The following is a 23770-nucleotide window of genomic DNA, read 5'->3' as shown; positions in this document are numbered from 1 at the left end:
GGGATCTCCTGCAGGACTCGGGCAGGCGGAGGGACCGTCCTGGGCCAGGCACTGGGCTGCACCTGGGGAGCCCTGGGAGCCCTGGGAACCGCAGGCAGCAAGGCAGCCACCCGCGGGGGGTGAACTGAGGTGACTGTGTTTTCTATTCTACTTTAAAGAACTATTTATTTACTTGAAAGTCAGAGTTACAGAGAGGCAGAGGGAGAGAGAGAGAGAGAGAGAGAGAGGTTTTTCATTCGTTAGTTCACTCCCAAATGGCCAAAATGGCAGGAGCTGGACCGATCTGAAGCCAGGGCCAGGAGCTTCCTCCAGGTCTCCCGCCCTGCAGGGGCCCAAGGACTTGGGCCATCACCCACTGCTCTCCCAGGCCATAGCAGAGAGCTGGATCGGAAGCGGAGCAGCCGGGACTTGAACCAGCATCCATATGGGATGCCAGCACTGCAGGCGGCGGCTTTACCCACTACACTGCAGCGCCGGCCCCTTCTGTCCTACTTTAATACCACCAGCGGCTGTGGCCTGCCCCGGGCCAGCGCTGCCCCATGCAGCCCCTCCACCTGGGGAGGGGACACAGGCTGTGCGTTGTGGTGTTGGCGTCGCCGGGAGAGGCGTGGGACTCTGAGCAAACGGCGACAGAGTAGACTCGAGGCTGACTGTCCGGCATGGCTCAGCTGCTCCGGGCTCAGTCTCTCCGCACAGCCGAGGGGGACTTCGCGTGTGCGCGGTGTGCACCCCTCACACTGCTCCACGCGAGGAGCAGGAGTCTCAGCCTCCCCGCAGGACCCAGGGTGTGGTGAGAGGCATGGCGCTCCCTCCCTGGGGGACCACAGACGGGGTCCCTGCCTCCCTCAGCCTGGCTCTTCCCTCTAACAGGTGGGGATGAGCAGCCAGGACACCACTGCCTCCTCTGCGGTGTCTGCCCGGGGCCAGAGGGAAGGCTCCTGGGTCTGGAGGCCTTGGGGAGGAAGCCTGGCCATGAGGAACGCTCTCTGCCCTGGAAGCCGGCCGCTGCGGGGCCCAGAGGTGCGGGCGGGACGGGAGCCTCATGCCCTCGGGGCTCTGCTCTAAAGCCGTGCTTGCTATCAGAGGAGAAGGAATGGCAAGACATTCACGGAAAATGTCTGAACAGGTGATGCCCACGTTCCGCGAGGTTTTTGAAGATTCCTCACGAGTTGATGAACAGATACCAGGATGCCTGGGATGTGGGGGGAGGACTTGAGTGATTCCAGACGTTCACGGGACACCTGCCGTGGGCTGTGGAGGGAATCGTGCAGGCCTCGTGGGGGCTGGGCAGAATGCTGGGGGGCTTGAGTCACCTGCAGCTTCTGGGCCTGGAGAGGGCTGGGCACGCGGCGCCGTGGTTAAGATGCTCTGGGACATCTGGATCCCATTGGGAGTGCCTGGTTCAAGTCCCACCGCCTCTGCCTCAGATTCAACTTCTTGCCAGTGTGCACCCTGGAGAGCTGCAAGTGATGGCTCAAGTACTTGGGTCCCTGCCACCCACGTGGGAGAGCTGGATTGGGTTCTGGGCTCCTGGCTTTGGCCTGTCTCAGCCTTGGCTGTTGCGGGCACTTGGGGAGTGAAACAGTGGATGGATGATCTCTCTCTGTCTGTCTCTCTCTTTTTCACTCTATCAAATACAAGAAAAAAGTGAAAATAAACTAAATGAAGCCATTTACACCACAGAGAACACCAGGCACAGGAGAGGATTCGTTGCTCCTAAGCGTGGGCTGAGGAGTTGGTGTCTATCCAAGGAACTCTTTCGGAATTTTTCACCCTCACTTCTTCCAGGAAGGTGAACTCCGGCACCTTGTGCTGTGAGTCTCGTGGGCGGCTGGTGGGACTTTGGGAGCCATCGCTCCGAGCTGACATGTGGGCGACTGCTGGACCTGTCCGCATTGCTTATTTTCCCTCCCGGAAAACTGCTTCTGCTACTTCGGATTTCCCCTAGAACCGGCAGTCCTGACCCAGGACTCAGCACACTCTCGTCCGTGACAATGCACGTCCTACGCCTTCCCACGCGGGAGAAGCACGTGGCCAATCTCTCCATCATGTTTTTCTCCCAAAACCGTTTTTCCCACTTCCTTCCCGCCCTCCCCACCATGGCAGCCTCCCACGTGCAGTGACAGAGCAGGTGGCCCGCTGCTCAGGTAGAATGATTGCCCAACTCTTTCCTGTGAGTCCAGATGATTGAATGTGCACCCGACAGTCTGCATCCTGCCAAGCATCAAGACGAACGACGCCTAAGGCAAACACTCGTAGGAAAATACTTGGCAAAAAAGGGTGATTGTTGACTGACAGCCGTTCTCCTCTCCCTTAAAGATGACACGCCAGATACACGAAGCCCTTGTTGAGATTATTACCACACTCTTGGCACCTGGCGCTCATTCTGCCGTTGGGAAGTGCGTTATCCTGGCTCACAGATCTGTGAACGCCGCCTGGCGTGGGGAAGTCCGTGAGACATAGGAGCCACGCAGGTACGGCAAAGCCTGGGGCCGGTGCCAAGAGCCTTGGTGTGGGGCTCCCAGCTTGGGACCTGGCACACAGCACACCTGCCCAATGCTGAGGCTTCTCTCTCCTGATGATACCTTTGACCTAGATCTGGTCTAGAATGATCCAGGAAACAGAAGTGGAAATGTGTGCTGCTGCTTCCTGTACAGCCACCCCACATGTTTAGATCCCAAACCCATTCTGAGTGGTCCAGGTGCTCTGTTAGGCCTCACCCCAGCACGGGGCCGAGGCACAGGCAGCGGTGGCAGACACGGGGATGCCACTTCATCCCTGTGCAAGGAACGTGGGCCGGGGGCGCCTCCTTGGCTCTGAACTGCCCAGGCTGGGCCGCTGTGGGCCCCGGACACATGCACCCTGCGCCAGTGCTGCTCTCACAGAAGGGCTCATCCCCAGAGGCCAGGAGAGAGCAGGGGCAGAGCAGGTCCTGGGGGACCTGGAGCCCCTGCAGGAAGAGGAGAATCGGCAAGTCCCGGGGTGCAGGGGCTGAGCCCGGCTCTTCCTCCTCGGTCCAGAGCCTGGCTCCCAGGCGAGGCACAGCTGTGCTGGGGACTTCAGTGCCAGAGAAGGCCTGGGAGGGACTGGCACAGAGGCCACGGCCCCTCTCCCGGAGCCCCGTTCTCTACAGGGGTGCCGAGACGATGGAGGAGAGTAAGGCAGGGGACGGTGGGACTCCTCGGGGTTCGAGAACGCAGTTGTGTTCGTCGGGATCAAAGAAACCGCAGGCAGCTCTCAAACGCCTGGGGACTGCAGGCAGCTTCTCCTGAGCCCCTGCCCCGTCCCCGTTCCTGTGCTGTGCAGCGTGGACTTCAGGAGATGAGCTCGAGGGCGACTCCCTGTGACCTTGGGAAACCCTGGGCCTCGCTGGCTGGAGTTTCACTACCTGAAACTGCGGCTCGTGCAGCTTCCACCCTTCCTCAGGGAACCGTGCCACCCACCGCAGCCGGCAGCCCCAGGGCGCGGGCCCCCTGCTGGCCCCAGTTGAGCGGGGTCGCTCCTGCCCTGGAACCCCACCCCCACCCCGAGACACTCCAGCCCCTCCCTACAGCCAGGGACACCCCACAACATCCGAGGCTCCGGACCCAGGCTCAGGCGGGCCACCTGCCTGGGATTTTCCTGCCACCTGTCTCACACAAACACCTGCTGCCTCTCAGCTCAGCCCCGTCCTCGCTGGTTCTCTGCCTACCCCACACTCATTCTCTTCCGGGGGAGGGTGCCCCAGTCTCCAGCCAACTGCGTGGGGCCGGTCCGTTCTACTTGCAGTTTTAGCCTTTGCTGTACGTGTCTTGGTGCTGTGTTGCTGGGGGCATGCACACGGAGGGTGGCTGCATCTCGGGGGTGCCCCCTGGAACCACCACGGAACCCCACTTCTCCACCCCGACAACTCTGCTCACTGCTGCCTGCGCCCTCCGAAATCAGCGTGGCCCCCCGCTTTCCCGGTGATCCTTTCTCTGCCCCCTTACTGTGGACACCTAAGTGCCCTTCTGTGTAAAATGAGATTCAAGTAGAGAACCTGGGCAGGGGACTTGGTTCTGGCTCCGCCCTCGTGGTCTTGGCCTAGTGACTGGAGCGTGTGGCACTGACATTTATGGTGGTTATTGGTTCAGCTGCGCTAAAATCCGCCACATTTGGAACTTTGTGCCCCTTTTGCTTCCTCCTGTGTCTTCCACTCGTCTGCCCTCTCTGGCTTTTTTTTTTTTTTTTTTGACCACTTTGCATCTCCCCACCTTCTGTTCCTCTTGACTCAGCCGAGACGCACTTGGGTCTCACAGATCCAGGCTGGACTCAGGCTCTCAGCTGGATCGTGTCTCATTTGGCACAGGCTGGGCTCTGGACACTCCCTGGCGGTGTAGCTGTGGCTTCCCCAGGGCTCCTGCAGGGCACGGGCCCCAGGTCCCTCTCAATGCTGGTGGGACAGAACCCGCCTAGGGCAGCGACAAAGGAGCGGGAGCACAACTCTGGAAAACAAAGAGCCCCTGGAGGCGTTCTGGAAGAAGACCCCCTGCCCCACCCCCACTGCTGCGCCAGCTCCGGCTCCCAGGCCCCCCAGCATGGCTGCAGGTTCAGCTCCTGCCTTCCAGAGGCTCACAGTCCGATGGAGGAGGCTCTGCTTCATGCACAGCCCCGTGACAGCCCGAACACTCAGCACAGACTTGGACAAAGGGCTCCGGGGCACAGAGAGCCGGACTTGAGAAAGGTCCAGAACAGGGGCGCCAGTCCTCAAGGACCAGCAGGGCCTTGGGGCGAGAGAACTCAAAGCATGCGTTTGGGGTCAGGCCGGGCACTCTGGAGAGAGTGGGTCCAACCCCTGGGCCACCGGCCACGCCCCTCGGGGTCCCTGCAACGCTGCAGGCCTCCCTGACCGAACCTGCGAATCTCTCCTTGCTGGATCAGTGGCTGCGTGCACAGCTGACTTTCCATGGGGTGGCAGAAGCCAACTCTCAAAAAAGGGATCCTGACATTTCAAGTGCTGGGAGTGGCGCAGGCAGAGGGATCCACGCGGGGTTCTGCCAAGGGCAGGGCCGCTGTGGGTGGGAGGCAGGGCCGTGCCCGGAGGGAGGAGGGCCCTGAAAGGGGAATCGAATCGAGGAGCCTGGCAACCACATGCCCGCTGTGCCCTGGGCCGGGCCGCCCTCTGCCCACACGAGCAGGAGGGCCACGGAGGAAGCTCTTGCAGGTGCTGGGATGCAGCAGCGTGAGACGCGCTAGGGGAGATGCCTGGCGCCGCCCACGAGCCTGGAGCCTGCACGGTTGCACGCAAGGGCTGCTGGGAACCGGCTGATGGCAGAAGGGCTTGGGGCACGCTTTGGCACAGGACCCTGTGGGGATGACACAGCCACCCCTTCGGGCACAGGGGTGTGGCAGAGCTGAGAGAAAGGAGAGAGAGGGAGAGGCAGAGGGAGAGGGAGAGAGAGAGAGGGAGAGGGAGAGAGAGGGAGAGGGAGAGAGGGAAGGAGAGGGAGAGAGAGGAAGAAGGAGAGGGAGAGAGAGAGAAGAAAGAGAGGGAGAGAGAGAGAAGAAAGAGAGGGAGAGAGAGAGAAGAAAGAGAGGGAGGAATGGAGGGAGGGAGAGGGAAGGAGAGGGAGAGGGAGGGAGAGGGAGAAAGAGAGAGGGGGAGAGGGGGAGGCCTGGGGCTGACTCAGGAGGGGAGAGAAGGCAAAAACCTGTGGACAATTCCCACATTCCACGTCACACTCGTCCGTTTGACCAAACATGGGAAAGAAGAAGTGAAATCTGTTCACTCTATGGGGATCATGCCGTTCACTTCAGGGGACAGCTCTGGTACCAAATTATCCCTGTTATGCAAATCTCCCCCCAGCCTTGGGTTCCCAGTGCGCCTGGGGACTGTGGTGGGTGCATCTGCTTCCCCGGTGCCAACTCACTGACCCGCTGGGGCCTCGCCCGCGTGCCCTGGCTGAGGAGGAGGGTGCGGGGCCTGGCAGGGCCGGCTGGACTTGCTCCATGAGCGCGAAGGCAATGGTCCCGGGCACGGGCCGCCAGGCTCCCCAGACGTGGGGGACCGGTAGCCCGGGGGTGACGGAGGTCACGGCTCATCTGCCCTCGGGAGCTCAGTGGGATTCTTCCTCCTGTCCCTTCCAAAGCACTGATCGCACCCTGCTGGGCTCTGGGGCCCCGCCAAGGGAACGCAGCCCCCCCTGCTGAGGCCTCTTGTGGGCACTGCCCCTTTGACCGTCCCCCAGGCGCCCCTCTCACCCCTCGGTCATTCAACCTGCCTATGGGACCTGTTTCAGGAACTCGTTTTCAAGGAGGAAGACCCAGGGGGCAGCACTCAGAAGCTGATCCTTTGTCCCCACAGGTGCGGCCTGCGTTCCCTCCCAGGGCCGCTGTGAAGGCTGGGGTGAGGCACAGCCCCGAGTGGGCATGGCCACATCACCGACTGGTGTCTCAGGGCCATGGCCCCGTGTGTCTGAGCTCTAAGATGGGCTTGAGGCTGGGTCTCTGGCTCACCTGGTGGCCGTGGAGATGAAATAGGAGGAGGGGACACACAAGCCTCACCCCTCGTGAGCCAGCAAACTGGAGCCCAGAGAGCTTAAGCCACATGTCCACCGTCACACAGCCTTCACCCAGGGGCTCCAGCATCCTGTCCTCACCCACCAGGGAACATGCCCAGAGAGATGCCTGTGTTCCTGGCTGGGGGAAGGACTAGGAAGCCCCGGAGGCAGGGACCCCATGAGGAAGCATGCATGGAAGGAGGGCCATGGAGACGGACGTGGTTCTAGACTGGAGTCACCTGGAGGCAGCGACAGCCATGGCTCAGCCTCAGCAGAGCACGGGGCCAGGCTGAAGGGGCTCCAGTCCCCTACTGGGGAAACCTGCAGAGCTGGCCGGGGATGGGGGGGCCATGCTACCGGTCTCCCTGCCTAGGACCACGTGGCTGGACTTCAGCAGACCCACTGCTGGCCCCCAGAAGCGGCCGGATTTCAAGGCCAAAAGCAGATACCGGCTTCACTTCTTGTGGCTCCCATGGGGGTCTGCGGCCCATGTGTGTGCGTGAGGGGCTCTGGCGCCCTCTGGGCAGGGGCACACTCTGGGCAGACTGAGTCTCCCTTTGGGGCCCCGGGCCAGTCTGTTCAACCCAGGAGTGTCTTCTGGTTGGGGTTCTGTGAGCCACAAAGCTAGGGTTTTGATTTCCCATTCTGTTCTCTTGTCTGCATCTGAGCTGTTTCACTCAGATCAGGAAGAGAAAGGTTTGGGCTCAGGGCTGCGCATGTGCCTCGTGTGACCTGGGGGCTGAGCTGCACGCGGACCCCACGCTGCAGCACTTGGGAGCCGGCCTCTGGGTTTCGACCCCGCTGGGTGCATCTGCACAGATCCTGGGGTGCCGCAGTTGGGTTTGCTGGGAGCAAGGCTCCTGAGGGCCACATGGGGAGGCAGTGAGGTGTGAGGACTGGCAGAAGGCCGGGCAGTCAGGCGCTTGGAGGCCACAGCATCGGGGCCCCACTGCAGGGAGGGCTCCTGCCAGTTGCTGCTCCAGCTCGGGTGCAGGGAGACAGCCAAAGTCTGCAACAGCACCTGGGCTGTAGTCACTCCGGGAATTCGCTCTGTGGCCCTCACCGACTGCTCCCTCTCTCCAGGGTCCCTGTGTCTAGGGTGTGCAGAATTGGGGGGCCTTTCAGAGACAGGAGTTCGGGGAGCAGCTGGGGGTTGCGCAGTGACAGGTGAGGTCCCATTAAGGAGTCACAAAACCTCCAAGATGCTTTATCTTGATAGAAAGGCTGATGAACTCCTCGCAAACGGGATCAGGGGTCTCTGGTCTCCCGGCTCCCGATCCCCGACCCCTGATCTTTCCTCACACTGGGAACACAGCTCAGCTCTTAGGTCAGCACTGCCCTGCAGGACAGATGGGGGAGCCGTGCACACTGACAGCTTGGGGCATCAAAGGGCTACATCGGGACAACTCTGACCCTGACTGACAGGACGAGGAGGAGAGCGCCCAGGCACGAGCTGCAGCGTCTGGTGCCCGTCCCTCTCGCGCTGGCTGCCCCGCCAGCCCCAGGCCCAGCTGCCCCTGTGCTCGGCTCCTGCTGCCTTCAGTGTGACCTCCTGAGCCTCCCACAGCCACACACAAGCTCCTCCCGTTCCGAACCACCTTTCTCCCTCGCGTGCATCCAGGTTACTTCTGCCTCCGGGCACTTCTTCTTTATTCCCGGACCTGGGCCTGTGGAGACATCCGTAAGGTGCAGCTGGGAAATGAGCAACTGTGAAACGGGTGCAGCAGCTAATGTGTGGACATGTGAACAGGCACTTCAGCAGTCTCTGCACAACGCATTTAAAAGAAGTTTATTTGGGTACAAAACACTGGAAGCCACGGTGGTTTTCCCAGCATAGCTCTTCCGTGACGTGTGGAGAGCCTGTTTGGAGAGCAGCACGCTGAGCAGGAGGCCGAGAGTTTCCAGACGCCTCCTTGGCGAGGCCGGGTTTGAAAGGTGCCGGTGCTGCTTCCCGGGCCGGCGGCACCTGTGCTCTGTGGATCCCACTGGGATTGGACCAGCGTCGGCCACCACACGCAGCCACCGCACCTTCCCTATTGGAATGCATGGAGCTGGAAATGTGCCTGGCGCTGCCCCTCTGCCCCAGGGCTGGGCGTCGTCCGCCCACGCCCAGCACAGCTCTGGATGGGAGGCAGCTGTCTGCCGTGCTGGGCGAGAACAGCAGCACGTCTCCAGGGTCCCGCGTGGGCTCCTGACGCGTGGGCTCCTGCCCGGAGCGCCGGCCGGCTCTGCTGGGCCTTCTCTGGGGCGGGCAGGCAGACTCTTTGCTGCATTTGCTTGTTCTATCCCTTAGGAGCACTTTAAAATGTGAACAAAAAGGACCCTCCGCTCCTCCCGCGGCGCTACCCCCTTTCACAGCTCAGCAGAAATTGGCTGGCATCTCAGAGGGGCAGGCTCAGCTACAGGGCTGGGCCCGGCTTGCCAGAGGGCAGTGAAGACCTAGAGTCCCCGTGGACACAGAAAACGGACCTCAGCAATCACCACACTGGACATTATAGAAAAGTATATTAGAAAGTGTTGGGAACAATATTGCATATTAGTACCTGGTGACTCCTGTTCACAGTGAGAGCGCCCGTGCTGCTTTGCTCTGATGTCTGTACAACGTAAGGAAGTCTAATTTTGGTTCACTTTCAAGCAAAGGAGCATTGACGCGAGTGAGGGAGAGCCGGGGTTTGAACAGAGTTTAAACCTCATTACTGCTGGAACCAAGGGCGAGGGCTGCGCAGGTCCAGGTCGTCTCACTCTTGTCTTGGCAATGACAGGACACGAGTGCCACAAGCACTGAAAACCAAAGAAGGAGAAAAGCGCAGCGGGGGATCCCACACGGACACGCCCACAGCTCCCTCACAGTGGCTGTCCTCCACAAGCAGTCTAAGATGTCATTACGGGGGTGACTTTCAACTGGAAACGAAAGACGCTGGTGTCCGGGGCTGGTGCTGGGACAGACCTTTGGCGACAATGCAGTGAGAATGCAATGGTGGTGAGTGACTGCACAGGGACGATCCCACACGCTAGGGTTCAGAGCGCAGAAGGAGCCGAGGCGGGAAGGCAGGCCCAGCCACGGCGCCGGAGAAGGCAGCAGAACACAGTCTCTGGCTGCGTTCAGCAGGGCGGCCTGCTGGCGGGACCCTGCCTGTCTCTGCTGTGTCTGAGAAGCAGGGGGCACAGCTCAGCACACAGCGGCACCGGACACACGCCCACTCCATCACACAACAGAACAAACCACAGAACGAAACGTGTGAGGGCATGCAAATCCTACTTTTACCAGCTCGAGGCAAAACCTCAGTAACTTGTGGTACAGAGTATGGCCACCTTTCAAACATAATTTAATTACTTGTTCACATAATATGAAACCTTACTTTAAATACAATAGTTTCAAAGAAAAATGCTGCTACCATATAAAACCACAACAAAAGGTGTGTAAATAGACATTGATATCGGCTATAAAAGGCAGCGAGAGGACGGGGCAAAGCATTGTAGAAAAGGGCTCCTGCAGCCACTAGGTGCAGCTCCGGGCTCAGCTCCATGTGGACCCAAGGGAAGACAGGATCCCTCACCAGGGCCCTCTGGGGGTGGGCGGGGGCGAGCGGGGTGCAAGGTGCCGGCCAGCCGGAGGTGGCGGAGGCGCCGCCTTGCACATGTGCATTTGGGTAAGGCGTGTCTCTGATTGCATATGAGTGACAGCTGCTCGCAGCCGGGTTTCTGTCCTCAGTGCACTGATGTGCCACAGTCAACACTGACAACTTTATTTCCGGTTTGGAAATGCTGCGGCATTCCATAAGCAAATCGACCCGACTGGAGAACAGCAGCTCCTGGACTGCACCCTCCACCGATGGGAGGCCTGGCTTTGAGGACCGAGGAGTAATTCATTTACGGAGTTGATAACCTCAGCGGAGGAGTAGCTGCCAGGCCAGATCCTGCCGACAGGGACAGCGCCCACGGGGAGGGCTGGCCACACCCACTCCCCCTAGTGGGTGTCAGCTAGGAGTGAGTCTGCCCTGAGGGACGTTTGGGGGGGGGTTAACGGGGAGCTGCGGCATTTCCTGGGCAGGGCCCCTGCACACATGAACCCTGGGGCAGGTGAGACGCCGAGGTGTTAATGCACAATGTCCCGCCTCGGCAGGGTTTTGGCAAAGACAAGTACGAGACCATCGGACACTTGTGTGTTCTTCTTCGACTGGGGGGCTGACAGCAGTGACCTTAATGACAGCTCTGATTTTGAGGGAGGAGTCTCCAAGCCCCTGCTTGGGCTCCGGGTGGGTCCACGGCTCAGCACGCTGGCAGGGCCGTCACCCACTGCTCAGGTGAGCTGGGGAGCCCGGGCTGGCCACACGCTGTGGGCACACGTCACACACACTGCTGTGTCTTCACCGTGGAGTCTCAGAACGTCTGGGGGTTTAGTTTCAAACAGCTGAGTTGTGTGTTGGCCTGGAAACTAACGGTCCTTCCAACACATCCTCCTAAGAGGTTTTCAGACCACAGCACTTGTCAGTGAGGGGAGGGGGGAAATGTACAGAGGCCAGGAGCCCAGGCCGGTTGCTCGGCTCAGAACGGGGTCTAGAGCAGCAAAACCCAGCCAGGAAGGGAGGCAGCACGGGACAAGTGAGTGTGGAATTCGCAAGACAGCTTTGGTGCCTGGGAATTCTCCTGTCTGAGGGGCCACAGCACGAAGATCCAGATCTCAGGACAGCCATGGGTGGTGATGGGCACTCGGCCAACCGAGCCAGGAGCAGGCCTCAGACTCACCCCACGGGCACAGGTTCTGTGTCACCAGGGGCCCCACTGAAAGGCTCTCCCAGCTCACGGCCCCAGCTCAGGGCCGCCCAGCACTCAGCTCTTCCCCAACAACCCATCTTCAGGGTACAAAGGACATGACTGAAAACCATCTTTGCTTTCTCAAAGCACAGGCCTGCAGCCCTGGCACCAGTGCTGGGGCCCGCCACTCCTGTCTGCTCACCTGCCAAGCTCCCGGGACGCCATTGCTTCCAGCCCCACCCACTGCTGCCAGGGGCCTCAAGTGGAGCTGGGCTGGGTGGGGGGGCTCACTCCGCCCAGTCCCTGGCCTGGTTTATTGAACTCTGAAAACTCCAAATATGGTGTGGGGGGTGGGGGTCCAGGAAGCCGCAGGTGAGGGAATTTGGGCCAGCAGTCCCCGGAAATGTCCAGAGGGCAGCAGTTCTGGGTGCTCCTGATGCAAAACTCTCGTTTCCAAAAAAGGAAAAAGAAAAAAAAAAAAAGAAAAAAGGAAAAAAGCCAATAAAACTCCAGGCGTCCGGGGCTCTGAAAAGCAGGGCCTGGGACAGAGCCTCGCGGGCTGGGCCGGCCTTAGCTCAGGTGGAAGCGGTGTTCCCCCCGCGTCAGGTGCGACGAGAACTCGTACCTGTCCTGGCTGTGGTGGCCACACATGTTGCACTCGAAGGGGTCGCGGAAGCCGTGGCAGCCCATGTGGATGGTGTACATGACGTGGTCCAGGAAGAGCACGCGGCAGTGTTCGCACTTGTAGGCCTTGAGCGGCTCCCCGCCCGTGCCCAGCACGCGCAGCGCCTCGTGCGCGCCCTCGGCGCCCGCGCGCAGCGCCTCGTAGGCGCGCGGCTCCTCCTTGAGGCCCAGCCCGTTGCGCGCGTGTGCCGCCAGGTGGTTGCCCAGGTAGACGAGGCCCCCGCGCTGCTCCTCCGTGTTGCTCTCCGTGTCCGTCGAGTCTTGGCAGCTGTTGCTCGGCGAGGCCTCGCGCTCGGCCGCGGCCGCCGCCGCCTTGGCCTTGGACAGCAGCAGCAAGTTGTCCACGGCGCCGTCCGGGGCCGCGTGGCTCGGCGGCGGCTTGTGCAGCGGGAAGAGCGGGCTGAGGGCGGGCACGGCCTCGGCGCCGCCGGGAGGCGTCTGCACCAGCGGGCGCAGCGACTCGGCGCCCAGGTAGCTGATGGCGTTGTTGATGGCCTGGTCCATCACGTGCGACGTCATCATCTCGTTCTCCTTCTCGTAGCCGGCGCTGCTGTCGTAGGGCAGGTCCGACAGGCACTTGTCCCCTGTGGGCAGCGGGGGACAGGGTGAGGCAGCGCCCGGCATGGCCGAATCCCGGGGGCGGGGGGTGGTGGGGCGTGTCTGGGTGTCACCTACCCTGAGGCTTCTATCACAAACCCTGCTGCGTGGTTTATTTACAAACCCGGCGGGCATGGTTTACTCATGATGGGCATCACGTCTAAATTGCCAGGTGATCCCAGAGACATGCCTTTAGCCATCAGGGACACCATCAAGACTGTGGCGCTTGGATGGTGTCTATGATGCTAGGCTGTGCTCCAGGGGGAGGTGGGCTCTGACCCTCACCGGGCCTGGCACAGCAGGTAAAGCCGCTGCCTGGGGTGCTGATCCGAGTCCCTGCGGCTCTACTTCCAACCCAGATTCCCGCTAGGAGAGCAGTGGAGGATGGCCCAAGTGCCTGGGCCCCCGCACCCACATGGGAGACCCTGAAGAAGCTCCTGGCCCTGGCTTTGGCCTGGCCCAGCCCAGGCTGCTGCAGCCATCTGAGGAGGGAACCAGCAGGTGGAAGATCCTTCTGTCTCTCCCCCTCTCTCTCTGAAACTCTTCCAAATAAGTGAATAAGCCTTAAAAAAAAAACAAAACAAAACCCCACAACTGCGCTGAGCAGTGCTGAGCAGTGCCCAGGCAGCTATGGGGTGGGAAGCAGGAAACAACTGGGCTGCCACTCACTGATTCTTTAGGAAAAACCCCGCACAAACCATGCGCAAGGAGCCAATGCCCAGGCCGTGACAGCGACTTCCGTAGTCCATGAGCTGCTCCCTGCCCCGGTAACTGTGAAACCTGGGGCGGGACTTGGCTTCTGGCAGTTAGCTTTGGAGTGAACATTCGATACTGGAGTAAAATGAATTCCCTTGAAGATCCCCTCCTCAACACAGTGGTCCTGAGTCCAGCATAAAGCCCTGGCTCCATTAGCAGACGGGTTAGTTAGTTACTGCGCGGGAGCACCTGCCCACTCTGAGGGCCACAGAGAGGCCTGCACTGCGCCCTCACCCCTCAACGTGTCTGCACAGGCAGCAGGGACGGGAAGGGAGAGGCTGCCACCGCCCCACCCCTGCAGCGCCCAGCCAGCCAGGGAAGGGGGAGTCTGTGACCGCCCCACCCCTGCAGTGCCCAGCCAGCCAGGGAAGGGGGAGTCTGTGACCGCCCTACCCCTGCAGTGCCCAGCCAGCCAGGGAAGGGGGACTCTGTGACCGCCCCACCCCTGCAGTGCCCAGCCAGCCAGGGAAGGGGGGAGTCTGTGACTGCCCCACCCCTGCAGTGCCCAGCCAGCCAGGGAAGGGGGGAGTCTGTGACCGCCCCACCCCTGCAGCACCCAAGTGTGGAGCCTGGACAATTCACCCCAGCCTGGCCCGTCTACTCTATGGAGGCCATCTTTCAGTGGTTCCCCTGCGCATCGGCAGGCAGCTAGACTGGAAGTGGAGCAGTCGGGACTCATGCCAGGATGGTGTGCCGGCATTGCACGTGGCAGCTTGACCTGCTGTGCCACAATGCTGGCCCCAGAGGGAGGGTCGCTCTGAGGGTGCCACACACACAGGCCTTGCTCCCAAGAGAGCGGCTTCAGGCTTTGCAGGGCTGCATAAAGGTCCCAGGGCCTTAGCCCTGGGGGGTGCAGGCTGGGAGCCAGGAGGGGTGGGCAGGGGCAACGCCAGGAAAGAATTTGTCCAAAGAGAAATGGAAGCCACTGGAGGGCTGACTGAGAAGGGCAAAGTGAGGGAGGATTGAGACCCCCGAGTCCAGGCTGCGGCGGGTGGGGCCTGGGGAGGGAGGGTGCTGGCAGCAGAGGGCGCTCACTGTCCGAGGGCTGTGCTGCTCTGTGTTCATAAACCTGTCTCACTGTCCAGGATGGCAGGTGCCATGATACTGTGAAGAAGCTTGGGCGCCACGTGAGTCACGGACCAGCAGTGGTCAGAGCACGCACCCCTCCCAGACCTGGTCAGAATGAAAGCCCCAGGAAGCTGATGGTGGGGACCTAGGGGCTGCTCCTTGTCCCTGTGGAAGGTCACCAGCAGCCCGGCAGCACTGCTGAGGCCGCACACATCTCTGCTTTGCCGTGAGGGTCCACGTGTCTCATCACACGAACGCCAGCACAGAATGGATCCACTCTCTTTGTACCCAGGATCCTCTGTCTTCCAAAGCCTGGCTGGCACAAGGCGGAGCAGACTTGTGGCCAACTCTGCTAAGCATAACAGTGTTCCCAGCCCCAGCAAAACTGGTGTTTTCCTTGCTAATCATCCTAGTCTCTCCCCAAAGTCATGGATTGTGGTTTCCCAAAACTGCTGAAATCTGTTGTTTTACCAACCTGGTATCAACAACAAATGGGTGTAGGAAAAATAAAAAACACACAAACTCCAGATTGCCACGGCGTACCGAAATCACCCATGCAATTTCTCTTCTCCCACAGTCAATGAAATGGGAAAAAAATTAGAAACCTACAGAACTGGCAGTCAGCTCAAGAGTGAAACAGTTTAAAAGAAAAAAATCAGAGGCCGAGGGAAGAAACAGAGCACTGTGGTCCGACACGCGGGCTCAAGCCTGCGCTAACCTGCCCTCCGAGGACCTCAGGTTGAGTCGACAGCATCCTTGGTGTCTGCCACAGTAGGAAAACATCCACACACCCCCAGGGAAAGTACAGTCTTCCTCCTCTCCCCACCGAAAGCAGGAGAAAGCTCCCCTGGCCAGAAGCAGAGGGCAGCGGGGAAGTGAGCGGAGAAGCCGGCTCCAGGGCACTGCGAGGGCCTGGGTGGGCTACACTGAAGGGGAGCAGCGCCCGCTGTGACCACCAGGACTGCTGGGTGGGGCTTTACCCGGGTCTCAGCAAAGGGAAAAATCAGGAAAGGCTGCAGGTGGCCACACCTGAGCCCGCCCGTCCCCAGCCCTGCCTTCTCTCAGCATGCCCCAGCCCACAGCTCTCACAGGACGCAGAGGGAAGGCTCTGCGCACCACCAGGCTGCAGCAGACTCAGCAAAGCAAGCCGAGTGGGAAGACACGTCACGGCTAGCGTGAAAGTGGTTCCTCGTGATGCAAGGGGAGAAAGGAACTAAAACCCAGACCAGTGAGGCCGTCTAGGAAAACCTGGGGTTCCAGCAAGAGAGGAAAGGCTGCGGAATCGCTTCCTGACACGGAGTCAGTTAAAAAAATGTAAAGATGGCGTGAAAAGCAGCAGGATGGGAGGAAAAGAGAGATTTCAGCTCTCCAGCAAGAAAACGATGTCCCAACCAGCATTAAGACAGAATCAATACACAGATTAGAATCAGCTGGTAACAGGACAGAAACCATGAGAAACTGAACTACTGACGTGGGGGAAAAGCACAAGGTGAGAACAGTGAGTACATGCGAAAGAGAGAAATAAAAACAAACTCAAGGCAATGCTACGCAGCGGGGAGACAAACCATCCAAAACTGGGCAGCACCCGCAGACACGGAACAAAGGTGGATCTACACAGAAGACTTCTCAGAAGTAAGAAGACAGGGTGTCTCCAGGCTGAGGCAAGTTTTCATTCAGGATGCTAAATGCCCAGACACATGTGGCTAGGGTTTGCGACTTTAAGGTTAAAGAAAGCCATTCTGGGAAGGTTTCTGGCCTACTGGCTAAAACGCCCACGTCCCACTCCAGAGGGTCTGCATTTGACCATGGGTTCCAGCTCCTGACTTCAGTTTTCTGTCAGTGCAGGCCCCCAGGGAGGGCAGCGACAGAGCTGAGTCCCTGCCACCCATGTGGGGGACCTGGGGTGACTTCCCAGTTCCTGGCTTTGGGGCATCAGCTGTTGTGGCCACTTGGGAGTGAACCAGCAGATGGGAGCTTTGTATGTCTTCTGTCTCAAAAGCAAATTGGGGGGGGGGGGAGAAAAGACCAGAACAGAACCATTTTGGTATTTGCGGAGAAAATTAAAATCCCCTTAAAGGAAGAGAAAATGAGCCAGTCTTGGGCATCTCCACAGCAATGTCTGACAAAGCAATGCCATCAAACAACATGGCAAGATCTAAAAAGTTCTCATGGGAAAAGCATGGCCCGAGGCCGCACAGTGGGTCAAGATGGCCATCAAGTGCCAAGGCAAAAGATCATGTTCAACATAAAGTGGTAGTGGGCGGTCACCCACGGTCCCTGCAGAACTAGGGGTTAAAGGGCCAGCTCTCAAGTCTGAAGAGCTAGTAATACATCCACTGTACTTGGAGAATCATGAGTACAGAGCCGAGGCGAAGATTATGAAGCTGGAGAAAGTAAGAATCAGCACAGAACTATGGGCACTGGGACTGCCATTGCGGCCCAGGGGCGAAGCTGCTGCCTGTGGTGCCAGCGCCCCTACGAGCATCAGTCCAAGGCTCTACTGCTCAACTTCCCATCCAGCTCCCTTCTAATGTGCCTGGGAAGGCATAAGATGCCCAAGTGTTTGGGCCTCTGCCACCCATGTGGGAGACCTGGATGGAGTTCCAGGGTCCTGGCTTTGGCCTGGCCCAGCTGCAGCCATTAGGGAAGTGAACCAACAGATGGAAGTTTTCTCTCTCTCTTTCTATGCAAACACATACTCCTACTCCCAACTATGTCTATCAAAAAAAAAAAAAAAAAAAACGACTATGGGAGCTGGAACAGTGTCCTTAATTTCTTTCTTCCTTCCTTCCTTCCTTCCTTCCTTCCTTCCTTCCTTCCTTCCTTCCTTCCTTTCTTTCTTTTTTTGACAGGCAGAGTGGACAGTGAGAGAGAGAGACAGAGAGAAAGGTCTTCCTTTGCCATTGGTTCACCCTCCAATGGCTACTGCGGCTGGCGCACTGCGCTGATCCAAAGCCAGGAGCCAGGTGCTTCTCCTGGTCTCCCATGGGGTGCAGGACCCAAGCACTTGGGTCATCCTCCACTGCACTCCCTGGCTACAGCAGAGAGCTGGCCTGGAAGAGGGGCAACCGGGACAGAATCCGGGGCCCCGACCGGGACTAGAACCCGGTGTGCCGGTGCCGCAAGGCGGAGGATTAGCCTAGTGAGCCGTGGCGCCGGCTTCCCTTAATTTCAAAGCAACGAGTCAGTAGCTACTGCCTACAGTGAAACAAATAGATGAAACAATGATTCAGAGCTGTTTCCCATAGTAAAGTATATTTAATATTAGACAAGTCCTTTACAAATGGAGTCCCGCCTGGGAGAGAAGGTTGATTTGAAGCCTGACCACTCCTCCAGTGTTCTGGGTCTGTTTTCACCTCTTGAACTCCAGCCCTGGACAGCATACCAGCATCTTTATGAAACAGACTCATTTCCATCTGTCCATCAGTCCACCTCTTTACCAACCTGTCCACCCACCAGAGGGCACTGCAAAAAGGTCACGGGGATGGGGAACGAAATATGAATCTTTGAAGTCAGCACACAGCTTTCTCATGACCTGCATTTTCCATGAACTTTTTGAAAACCTTTTGCCTTTAGATGCTCACCTCCTTTTAATTTCTGGATGTTGGGTTTTGCTTTAAGAACACCAATCTTTGCATTAAAATTCATTATATTAGCCACGTATTAATACAGCAGGGCTTCTTTTTCTTAAAAAGGGAGAAAATTCGCCAGGATAGTGTACCAGGATAGTGTACCGGGATAGTGTACGAGGACAGTATACCAGGACAGTGTACCGGGATAGTGTACCAGGACAGTGTACCAGGATAGTGTACCATGACAGTGTTCTGGGATAGCATACCAGAATAGTGTACTAGGACAGTGTACCAGGACAGTGTACCGGGATAGTGTACCAGGACAGTGTACTGGGATAGCGTACCAGGACAGTGTATTGGGATAGCGTACCAGGGCAGTGTACTGGGATAGCGTACCAGGACAGTGTACCAGGACAGTGTATTGGGATAGTCTACTGAGATAGTGTACCAGGACAGTGTACCAGGATAGTATACCGGGACAGTGTACTGGGATAGTGTACTGGGACAGTGTACTGGGATAGTGTACTAGGACAGTGTACTAATGCAGTGTACTGGGATAGCATACCAGGATAGTGTACCAGGACAGTGTACTGAGATAGCATACCAGGATAGTGTACCAGGACAGTGTACCAGGATAATGTACTGGGACAGTGTACCAGGGCAGTGTACTGGGATAGTGTACCAGGATAGTGTACCAGGACAGTGTACTGGGATAGCATACCTGGATAGTGTACCAGGACAGTGTACCGGGATAGTGTACCGGGATAGCATACCAGGATAGTGTACCAGGACAGTGTACTGTGACAGTGTACCAGGACAGTGTACCAGGATAGTGTACCAGGACAGTGTATCGGGATAGTGTACCAGGATAGTATACCAGGACAGTGTACCAGGATAGTGTACCAGGACAGTGTACCAGGACAGTGTACCAGGATAGTGTACTGGGATAGCATACCAGGATAGTGTACCAGGACAGTGTACCGGGATAGTGTACCAGGACAGTGTACCAGGATAGTGCACCGGGCAGCAGGAATATGAATCTCTGTTTCCTCTCTGTGACCTTCTGCGTCATCACAAAGTCCTCGCACAGGCACAGGACAGAGGGAGGACAGCCCGCAGCCCTGTTCCCACGTCCAGGCCCTGCTGCCCTGTTCCCATCGCTCACACCAGGAGCTCTCTGATGGCCAAGGTGGGTGAGGAATGCCGCTGGCAAAGCAAGCCTTCACCGCATTCACGCCAGAGTCTGAGTCAGGGACCCGGCTCCCGTGTCCATGAAGCAGAGGCAGACGCTCCATCAAGCAGTGCTCAGCATATAAACAGCCTCATGGGACACTCCTTTTTCTTTCTTTTTTAAAAAATATATTTGTTTATTTTATTTGAGAGGCACAGTTACAGAGAGAGAGGAGAGACAGAGAGAGGTCTTCCATCCACTGGTTCAGTCCCCAAATGGCTGCACTATCAGGGCTGGGCCAGGCTGAAGCCAGGAGCCAGGAGCTTTCTCCAGGTCTCCCATGTGGGTGGCAGGGGCCAGGGGCTTAGGCCATCCTCTGCTGCTTTCTCAGGCCATTAGCAGGGAGCTGGATCAAAATGGAGCAGCTGGGACTCAAACCGGTGCCTCCTGGGACATTTTCAAGGGGCTGAGGGCAGCTGGGGAGGGAGGCGGGGTGGCAGACCCATGGCCATTTCATGGATGGTGGCACTGCAGCCAGCGCCCTCCAGGCCACTTGCAAGGCAATGCTGGTGCTGGGCCTGGCCCCAGGTGCTCTTCCCACTCTTCCCGTGCTGGGCGGCTGGTGTGAGGCCAGCCGTGTCCCTGAGGTTCTTCCTGCAGGGACCAAGAGGGCCTAGGAGCCCGGAGTCTTTTATTTTAGGGCCTGGGAATTGTGGCCGGCTAGGACCAGGTGGAGGGGCCCCTCTGGGACCTTGAGGGGATGCACAGCCTTGCAGGAGCTCCTGGCCAGACCCCGCTGTGCTGCCCTGACCTCCTGGACTCAACCTCCCCGGAGCCTCCCTCTACATCTTGCCCCCCACCCCACGTTGTTGAGTGCTTTGTTTTTCTTGTAACTCGAAAGCTTGTCCATGAAGACAGCACCCTCCTCACCACGTCCCGCCCTGGGCGCGCCAGTGCAGGGCAGCGCCAGACCCTCTCGCTGGCCTGAGGTCTCTGAGAGCTACAGCGGCAGGCATTCATTCCCCAGGGCACGTGCCTTCCCCAGCCTCCTGTGCTGAGGTGGAGGTCGGGCCCTGAGTCCCGAGATCAGGAGCCCTCGCTCGGAGCCACACCACTTCCTGTCGGTCCCTGCTCCCAGGGGCCTCTGAGCAGAGGCGGCTGGCCCAGGCAGGGGCCCTGGGGCTGATGCCTGGAGCTGCAGGCTTTTTTTTGAAGTATTTATTTTTAAGTATTCATCTCTAAGTATTTATTTTCACTCTGAGCCCAGCGCCGGCTCCCGTGGGCTCCGGATGTGCCAGAGCGGAGAAGCTCGCAACCAGGGCCCTCCCCGCTGTGTCCACGGCCAGCGTCTCTTTGAAAAAACAATTTTCCAACTGAATTCTCTGCCTGCTCCTGCTTCCCCTGCCCCCAACTCTACAACCGCCCGTTTCACCAAGGAGCCAACAGAACCCCGTCTGAAGCGGCGAGAGGGCGGCTGGCACCGGGAACCGGCCTCCTCTGCAGCCCCTCCTGGCAGGTGCACCATGGGTGCCTCATCGCTGGTGGCTCCCATCCTCTCCCCACGTGCCACAGCCCCCAGGAAGTCCGGAGAATCAGCACCAGGGCCTTCCAGAGCAGGGTCCCCCTGCGCCCACGGCTGCCCCACCCCTGCCCTTTCACCAGGCTCCCTGCTCCGTAACTTCCCCCTCCCACGCCCACTGCCCTGCTCCCTCAATTTCCCCTTTCCCATCAGTCTGGGTCCCTGCTGTTCCTCCTCTCTGGGCTGCTCCCAACCAAGCACAGGACGCTTCCTTCCTGCCTCTGCAGTGAAGGGACGGCGCCCCCTGGCAGCCCCCGTGCTGTGCCGGAGCTTCATGAAACAGCCAGGCTTTGTCGCCTCCCTTGGGCACCTGAGCCAGCCAGGAACACAGGCTCTGCTCCACGGCGCCCCTCCTGCCCCACTCGGCCCCACGCAGCGTCCTGGTGCCTCTGTCTCCCTGGGCCCCCTGCCCCCTGCCTGCCCAGCATCCTGGTGCCTGTCTCCCTCTCCCCCCTGGCCCCACCCAGCGTCCTGGTGCCTCTGTCTCCCTCTCCTGTCACTCCCCGCCTTCGTGGAGGAACGACACAGGACCCTGCGCTGTTCTTTTGTCTGCTCGGCCCTCCCCGGGTTTGCTGCTGGTTCTTCCCGGGTTGGCTACCGTCCCTTCCACCTCCGTGGAAGGGCAGTTCCCCCTGCCACATTCCCCACTTCCGCGGGGGAGCGGCACACCGCCGGCCGGCTCTCTCGGGGGCTGCACAGGTGTTCCTCTTAGATGTTCCCCTTAGATGTTCCTGGTGCATGCCGTCTCCTCCTTTATAGTCCTCCTCTGCCAATCCCAACTCGGCTGCCCACACGCCGAGTACGCTGCTCTCCAATCAGGAGCAAGTCCTACAGTTTATTGGTTGAACTGGAGGCAGCTGTGCGGAAGCTGTTTACTTCTCTCCCAGCGCCATATTGTGGGAGAGCAGATGCATAGAATAAGTCTTAATTCCAGTAACTTAGTCTAGTCCGAGTTGCTCCCCACACTCTCCCCCCTGGCCCCACCCAGCATCCTGGTGCCTGTCTCCCTGGGCCCCCTGTCCCCCGTGCCGCGTCCTGGTGCCTGTCTCCCTGTGCCCCCTGTCCCCCGTGCCGCGTCCTGGTGCCTGTCTCCCTGGGCCCCCTGTCCCCCGCGCCGCGTCCTGGTGCCTGTCTCCCTGGGCCCCCTGTCCCCCGTGCCGCGTCCTGGTGCCTGTCTCCCTGGGCCCCCTGTCCCCCGTGCCGCGTCCTGGTGCCTGTCTCCCTGGGCCCCCTGTCCCCCGTGCCGCGTCCTGGTGCCTGTCTCCCTGGGCCCCCTGTCCCCCACACAGCATCCTGGTGCCTGTCTCCCTGGGCCCCCTGTCCCCCGTGCCGCGTCCTGGTGCCTGTCTCCCTGTGCCCCCTGTCCCCCGTGCCGCGTCCTGGTGCCTGTCTCCCTGGGCCCCCTGTCCCCTGCGCAGTGTCCTGGTGCCTCTGTCTCTCTCCCCCTGCCCCCTGCTCAGCGTCCTGGTGCCTCTGTTTGTCTCCCTGTACAACCCTCCTCTCCAGAGTCCCGCATGCCTGCTCCCGACTCAGGGTCCGTCCCGCCTTCACAAAGCTGGCACCAGTCCCCTTTCCTGGACACGACCCTCCCCTTCCACCCAGGATCGGAGCTGACCTCACGTCCTTGAGGTCGTCTGGTGTCCACAACAGCTGTGCAAGACACATCGAGAGCAGAACCAGGCTCCGCGAGGCTGAGGTTGTGAGCGCCCCGTGAAAACCCAGGCCCCGAGGCGCCGAGAGGCCGCTCAGGCGTGGAGGGCCCGCGCTGACCCCGGCACGCTGAGCCTCACCCCCCCTGGAGGGACAAGGACCACGCCTGGGGCTCCCGAGGTCGCAGCCGCCTCCAGGGAACTCCGGCAGGAGAAGAGTCATTTTTAAGAAACTTGCTGGGAGAAGTGTTAAGTGATCGAAGAGGCGTTACAGCTTAGGGATGTTTGCTGTTTTTAAAGCAAGATCCCTCTTCCGCCCTTTCTCTGCCCGCGGGTGAGGAGCCCTCAGTCTGGTTTTGGGAGAGGCAGCAAGCGTTGAATCTTACCAAGGAACTTCTGAGGCATAGAGCTCTTACGTTTGGCGACGTTACTCGCGAGTCTGTCCAGCACGAGGGACCGCTCCGGCCCCATCTTGCACAGGTCTTCCGCCGTCTCGCTGTGATTAGCTTCTTCTTTGATGACTAAAGTCAAAGACAGTCAGACAGGCCAGTTTAGAAACGCTCACGCCCAGTTCCCGCTGCCACCTGAGCCCCTGCCGAGCTGGTCTTCCCTGCGGCTGCAGCAACGCCACCTGCTGGCCACTGCTCCTGCACACTGCCCGCCCCCGAGGCCACTGCTGTCACCGCAGGCTGCCCAGGGCCTGAGCCCCCCATGTCCCTTTGGAGGGTCCTAGGATTTTTTCAAGATACTCCTGAATGTACAACCCCAGCCTGCCACCACCATAGGAGTCCTGCGGGAACCCAAGGACTGTCAATCAAAGGATCCGCCTCCACCCACTGGCCCAGGGCACCGGGCAGCAGGAAAGCCGCTGTCCAAGATCCTCAGCGAACCTTGGCTCCTGGGAAAGGATCGGGGGCCTCTCCTGAGACTCAAGGACACACGCAAGCGGAGACTTCAGAAGTAGGGAGGCACGCGGGCGTGGGCTGTCTCCAGGGGGACCCCTAGCTTCCTCTGTTGACCCCTTCCTCCCATGATTCCAGGGGGTGCTGTGTCCTCACAGCCTCACTGACATTTGCTTCTAGAATTGATGGTTGGAGTTTTGGAAACACCACTCTTTTATTTCCCTGCCATTTATCCGGATGGAGGAGGAGCCGATGGTGGGAACTGACTGTCCACGTATCCCATCAGCTCTTCCAACACCCCTCTGCCTGCGCGTCTGTCCTCACACAGGTCTCTGCCACACTCACTTCCCTTCCTGATGGACCTATCTGCTCTTCAGAGTCCCACCCACCAGCTGCGTTCTCACGGAGTACCAGATGCTATTCTTCTTTTGAAAACAGTTGCCAGTGGGGCTGGTGCTGTGGCATAGCAGGTAAAGCCGCTGGCCTGCAGTGCAGGCACCCAATATGGGCGCCGGTTTG

The 23770-nt window shown here is 59.4% G+C and overlaps 1 protein-coding gene across 15 annotated transcripts in view; it reads right to left on the bottom strand.

The window, feature by feature from the left end:
* Positions 1-9757: 9757 nt before the first annotated feature.
* The window catches only part of IKZF1 (IKAROS family zinc finger 1), a 95189-nt gene continuing 81176 nt past the window's right edge, over positions 9758-23770 (bottom strand). For 10 of the 15 annotated variants that reach the window (XM_070059464.2, XM_070059462.2, XM_051853170.3 and 7 more), the window contains 2 exons: positions 22736-22870; positions 9758-12541 (listed from right to left, as the gene is read on the bottom strand). In XM_070059464.2, coding sequence (XP_069915565.1) covers positions 11844-12541; positions 22736-22870 — 833 coding nt within the window. In that variant the 3' untranslated portion in view covers positions 9758-11843. The remainder of the gene's footprint in view (positions 12542-22735; positions 22871-23770) is intronic. The other 5 variants (XM_070059465.2, XM_070059463.2, XM_070059466.2 and 2 more) reach the window with 1 other exon arrangement.

This window comes from Oryctolagus cuniculus, chromosome 16 (assembly GCF_051225735.1).
Source record: "Oryctolagus cuniculus isolate XC-2025 breed Fujian yellow rabbit chromosome 16, ASM5122573v1, whole genome shotgun sequence".
Lineage (NCBI taxonomy): Eukaryota > Metazoa > Chordata > Mammalia > Lagomorpha > Leporidae > Oryctolagus > Oryctolagus cuniculus.
The sequence above is the reverse complement of the archived record's forward strand: the minus strand, read 5'-3'. Positions and strand labels throughout refer to the sequence as shown.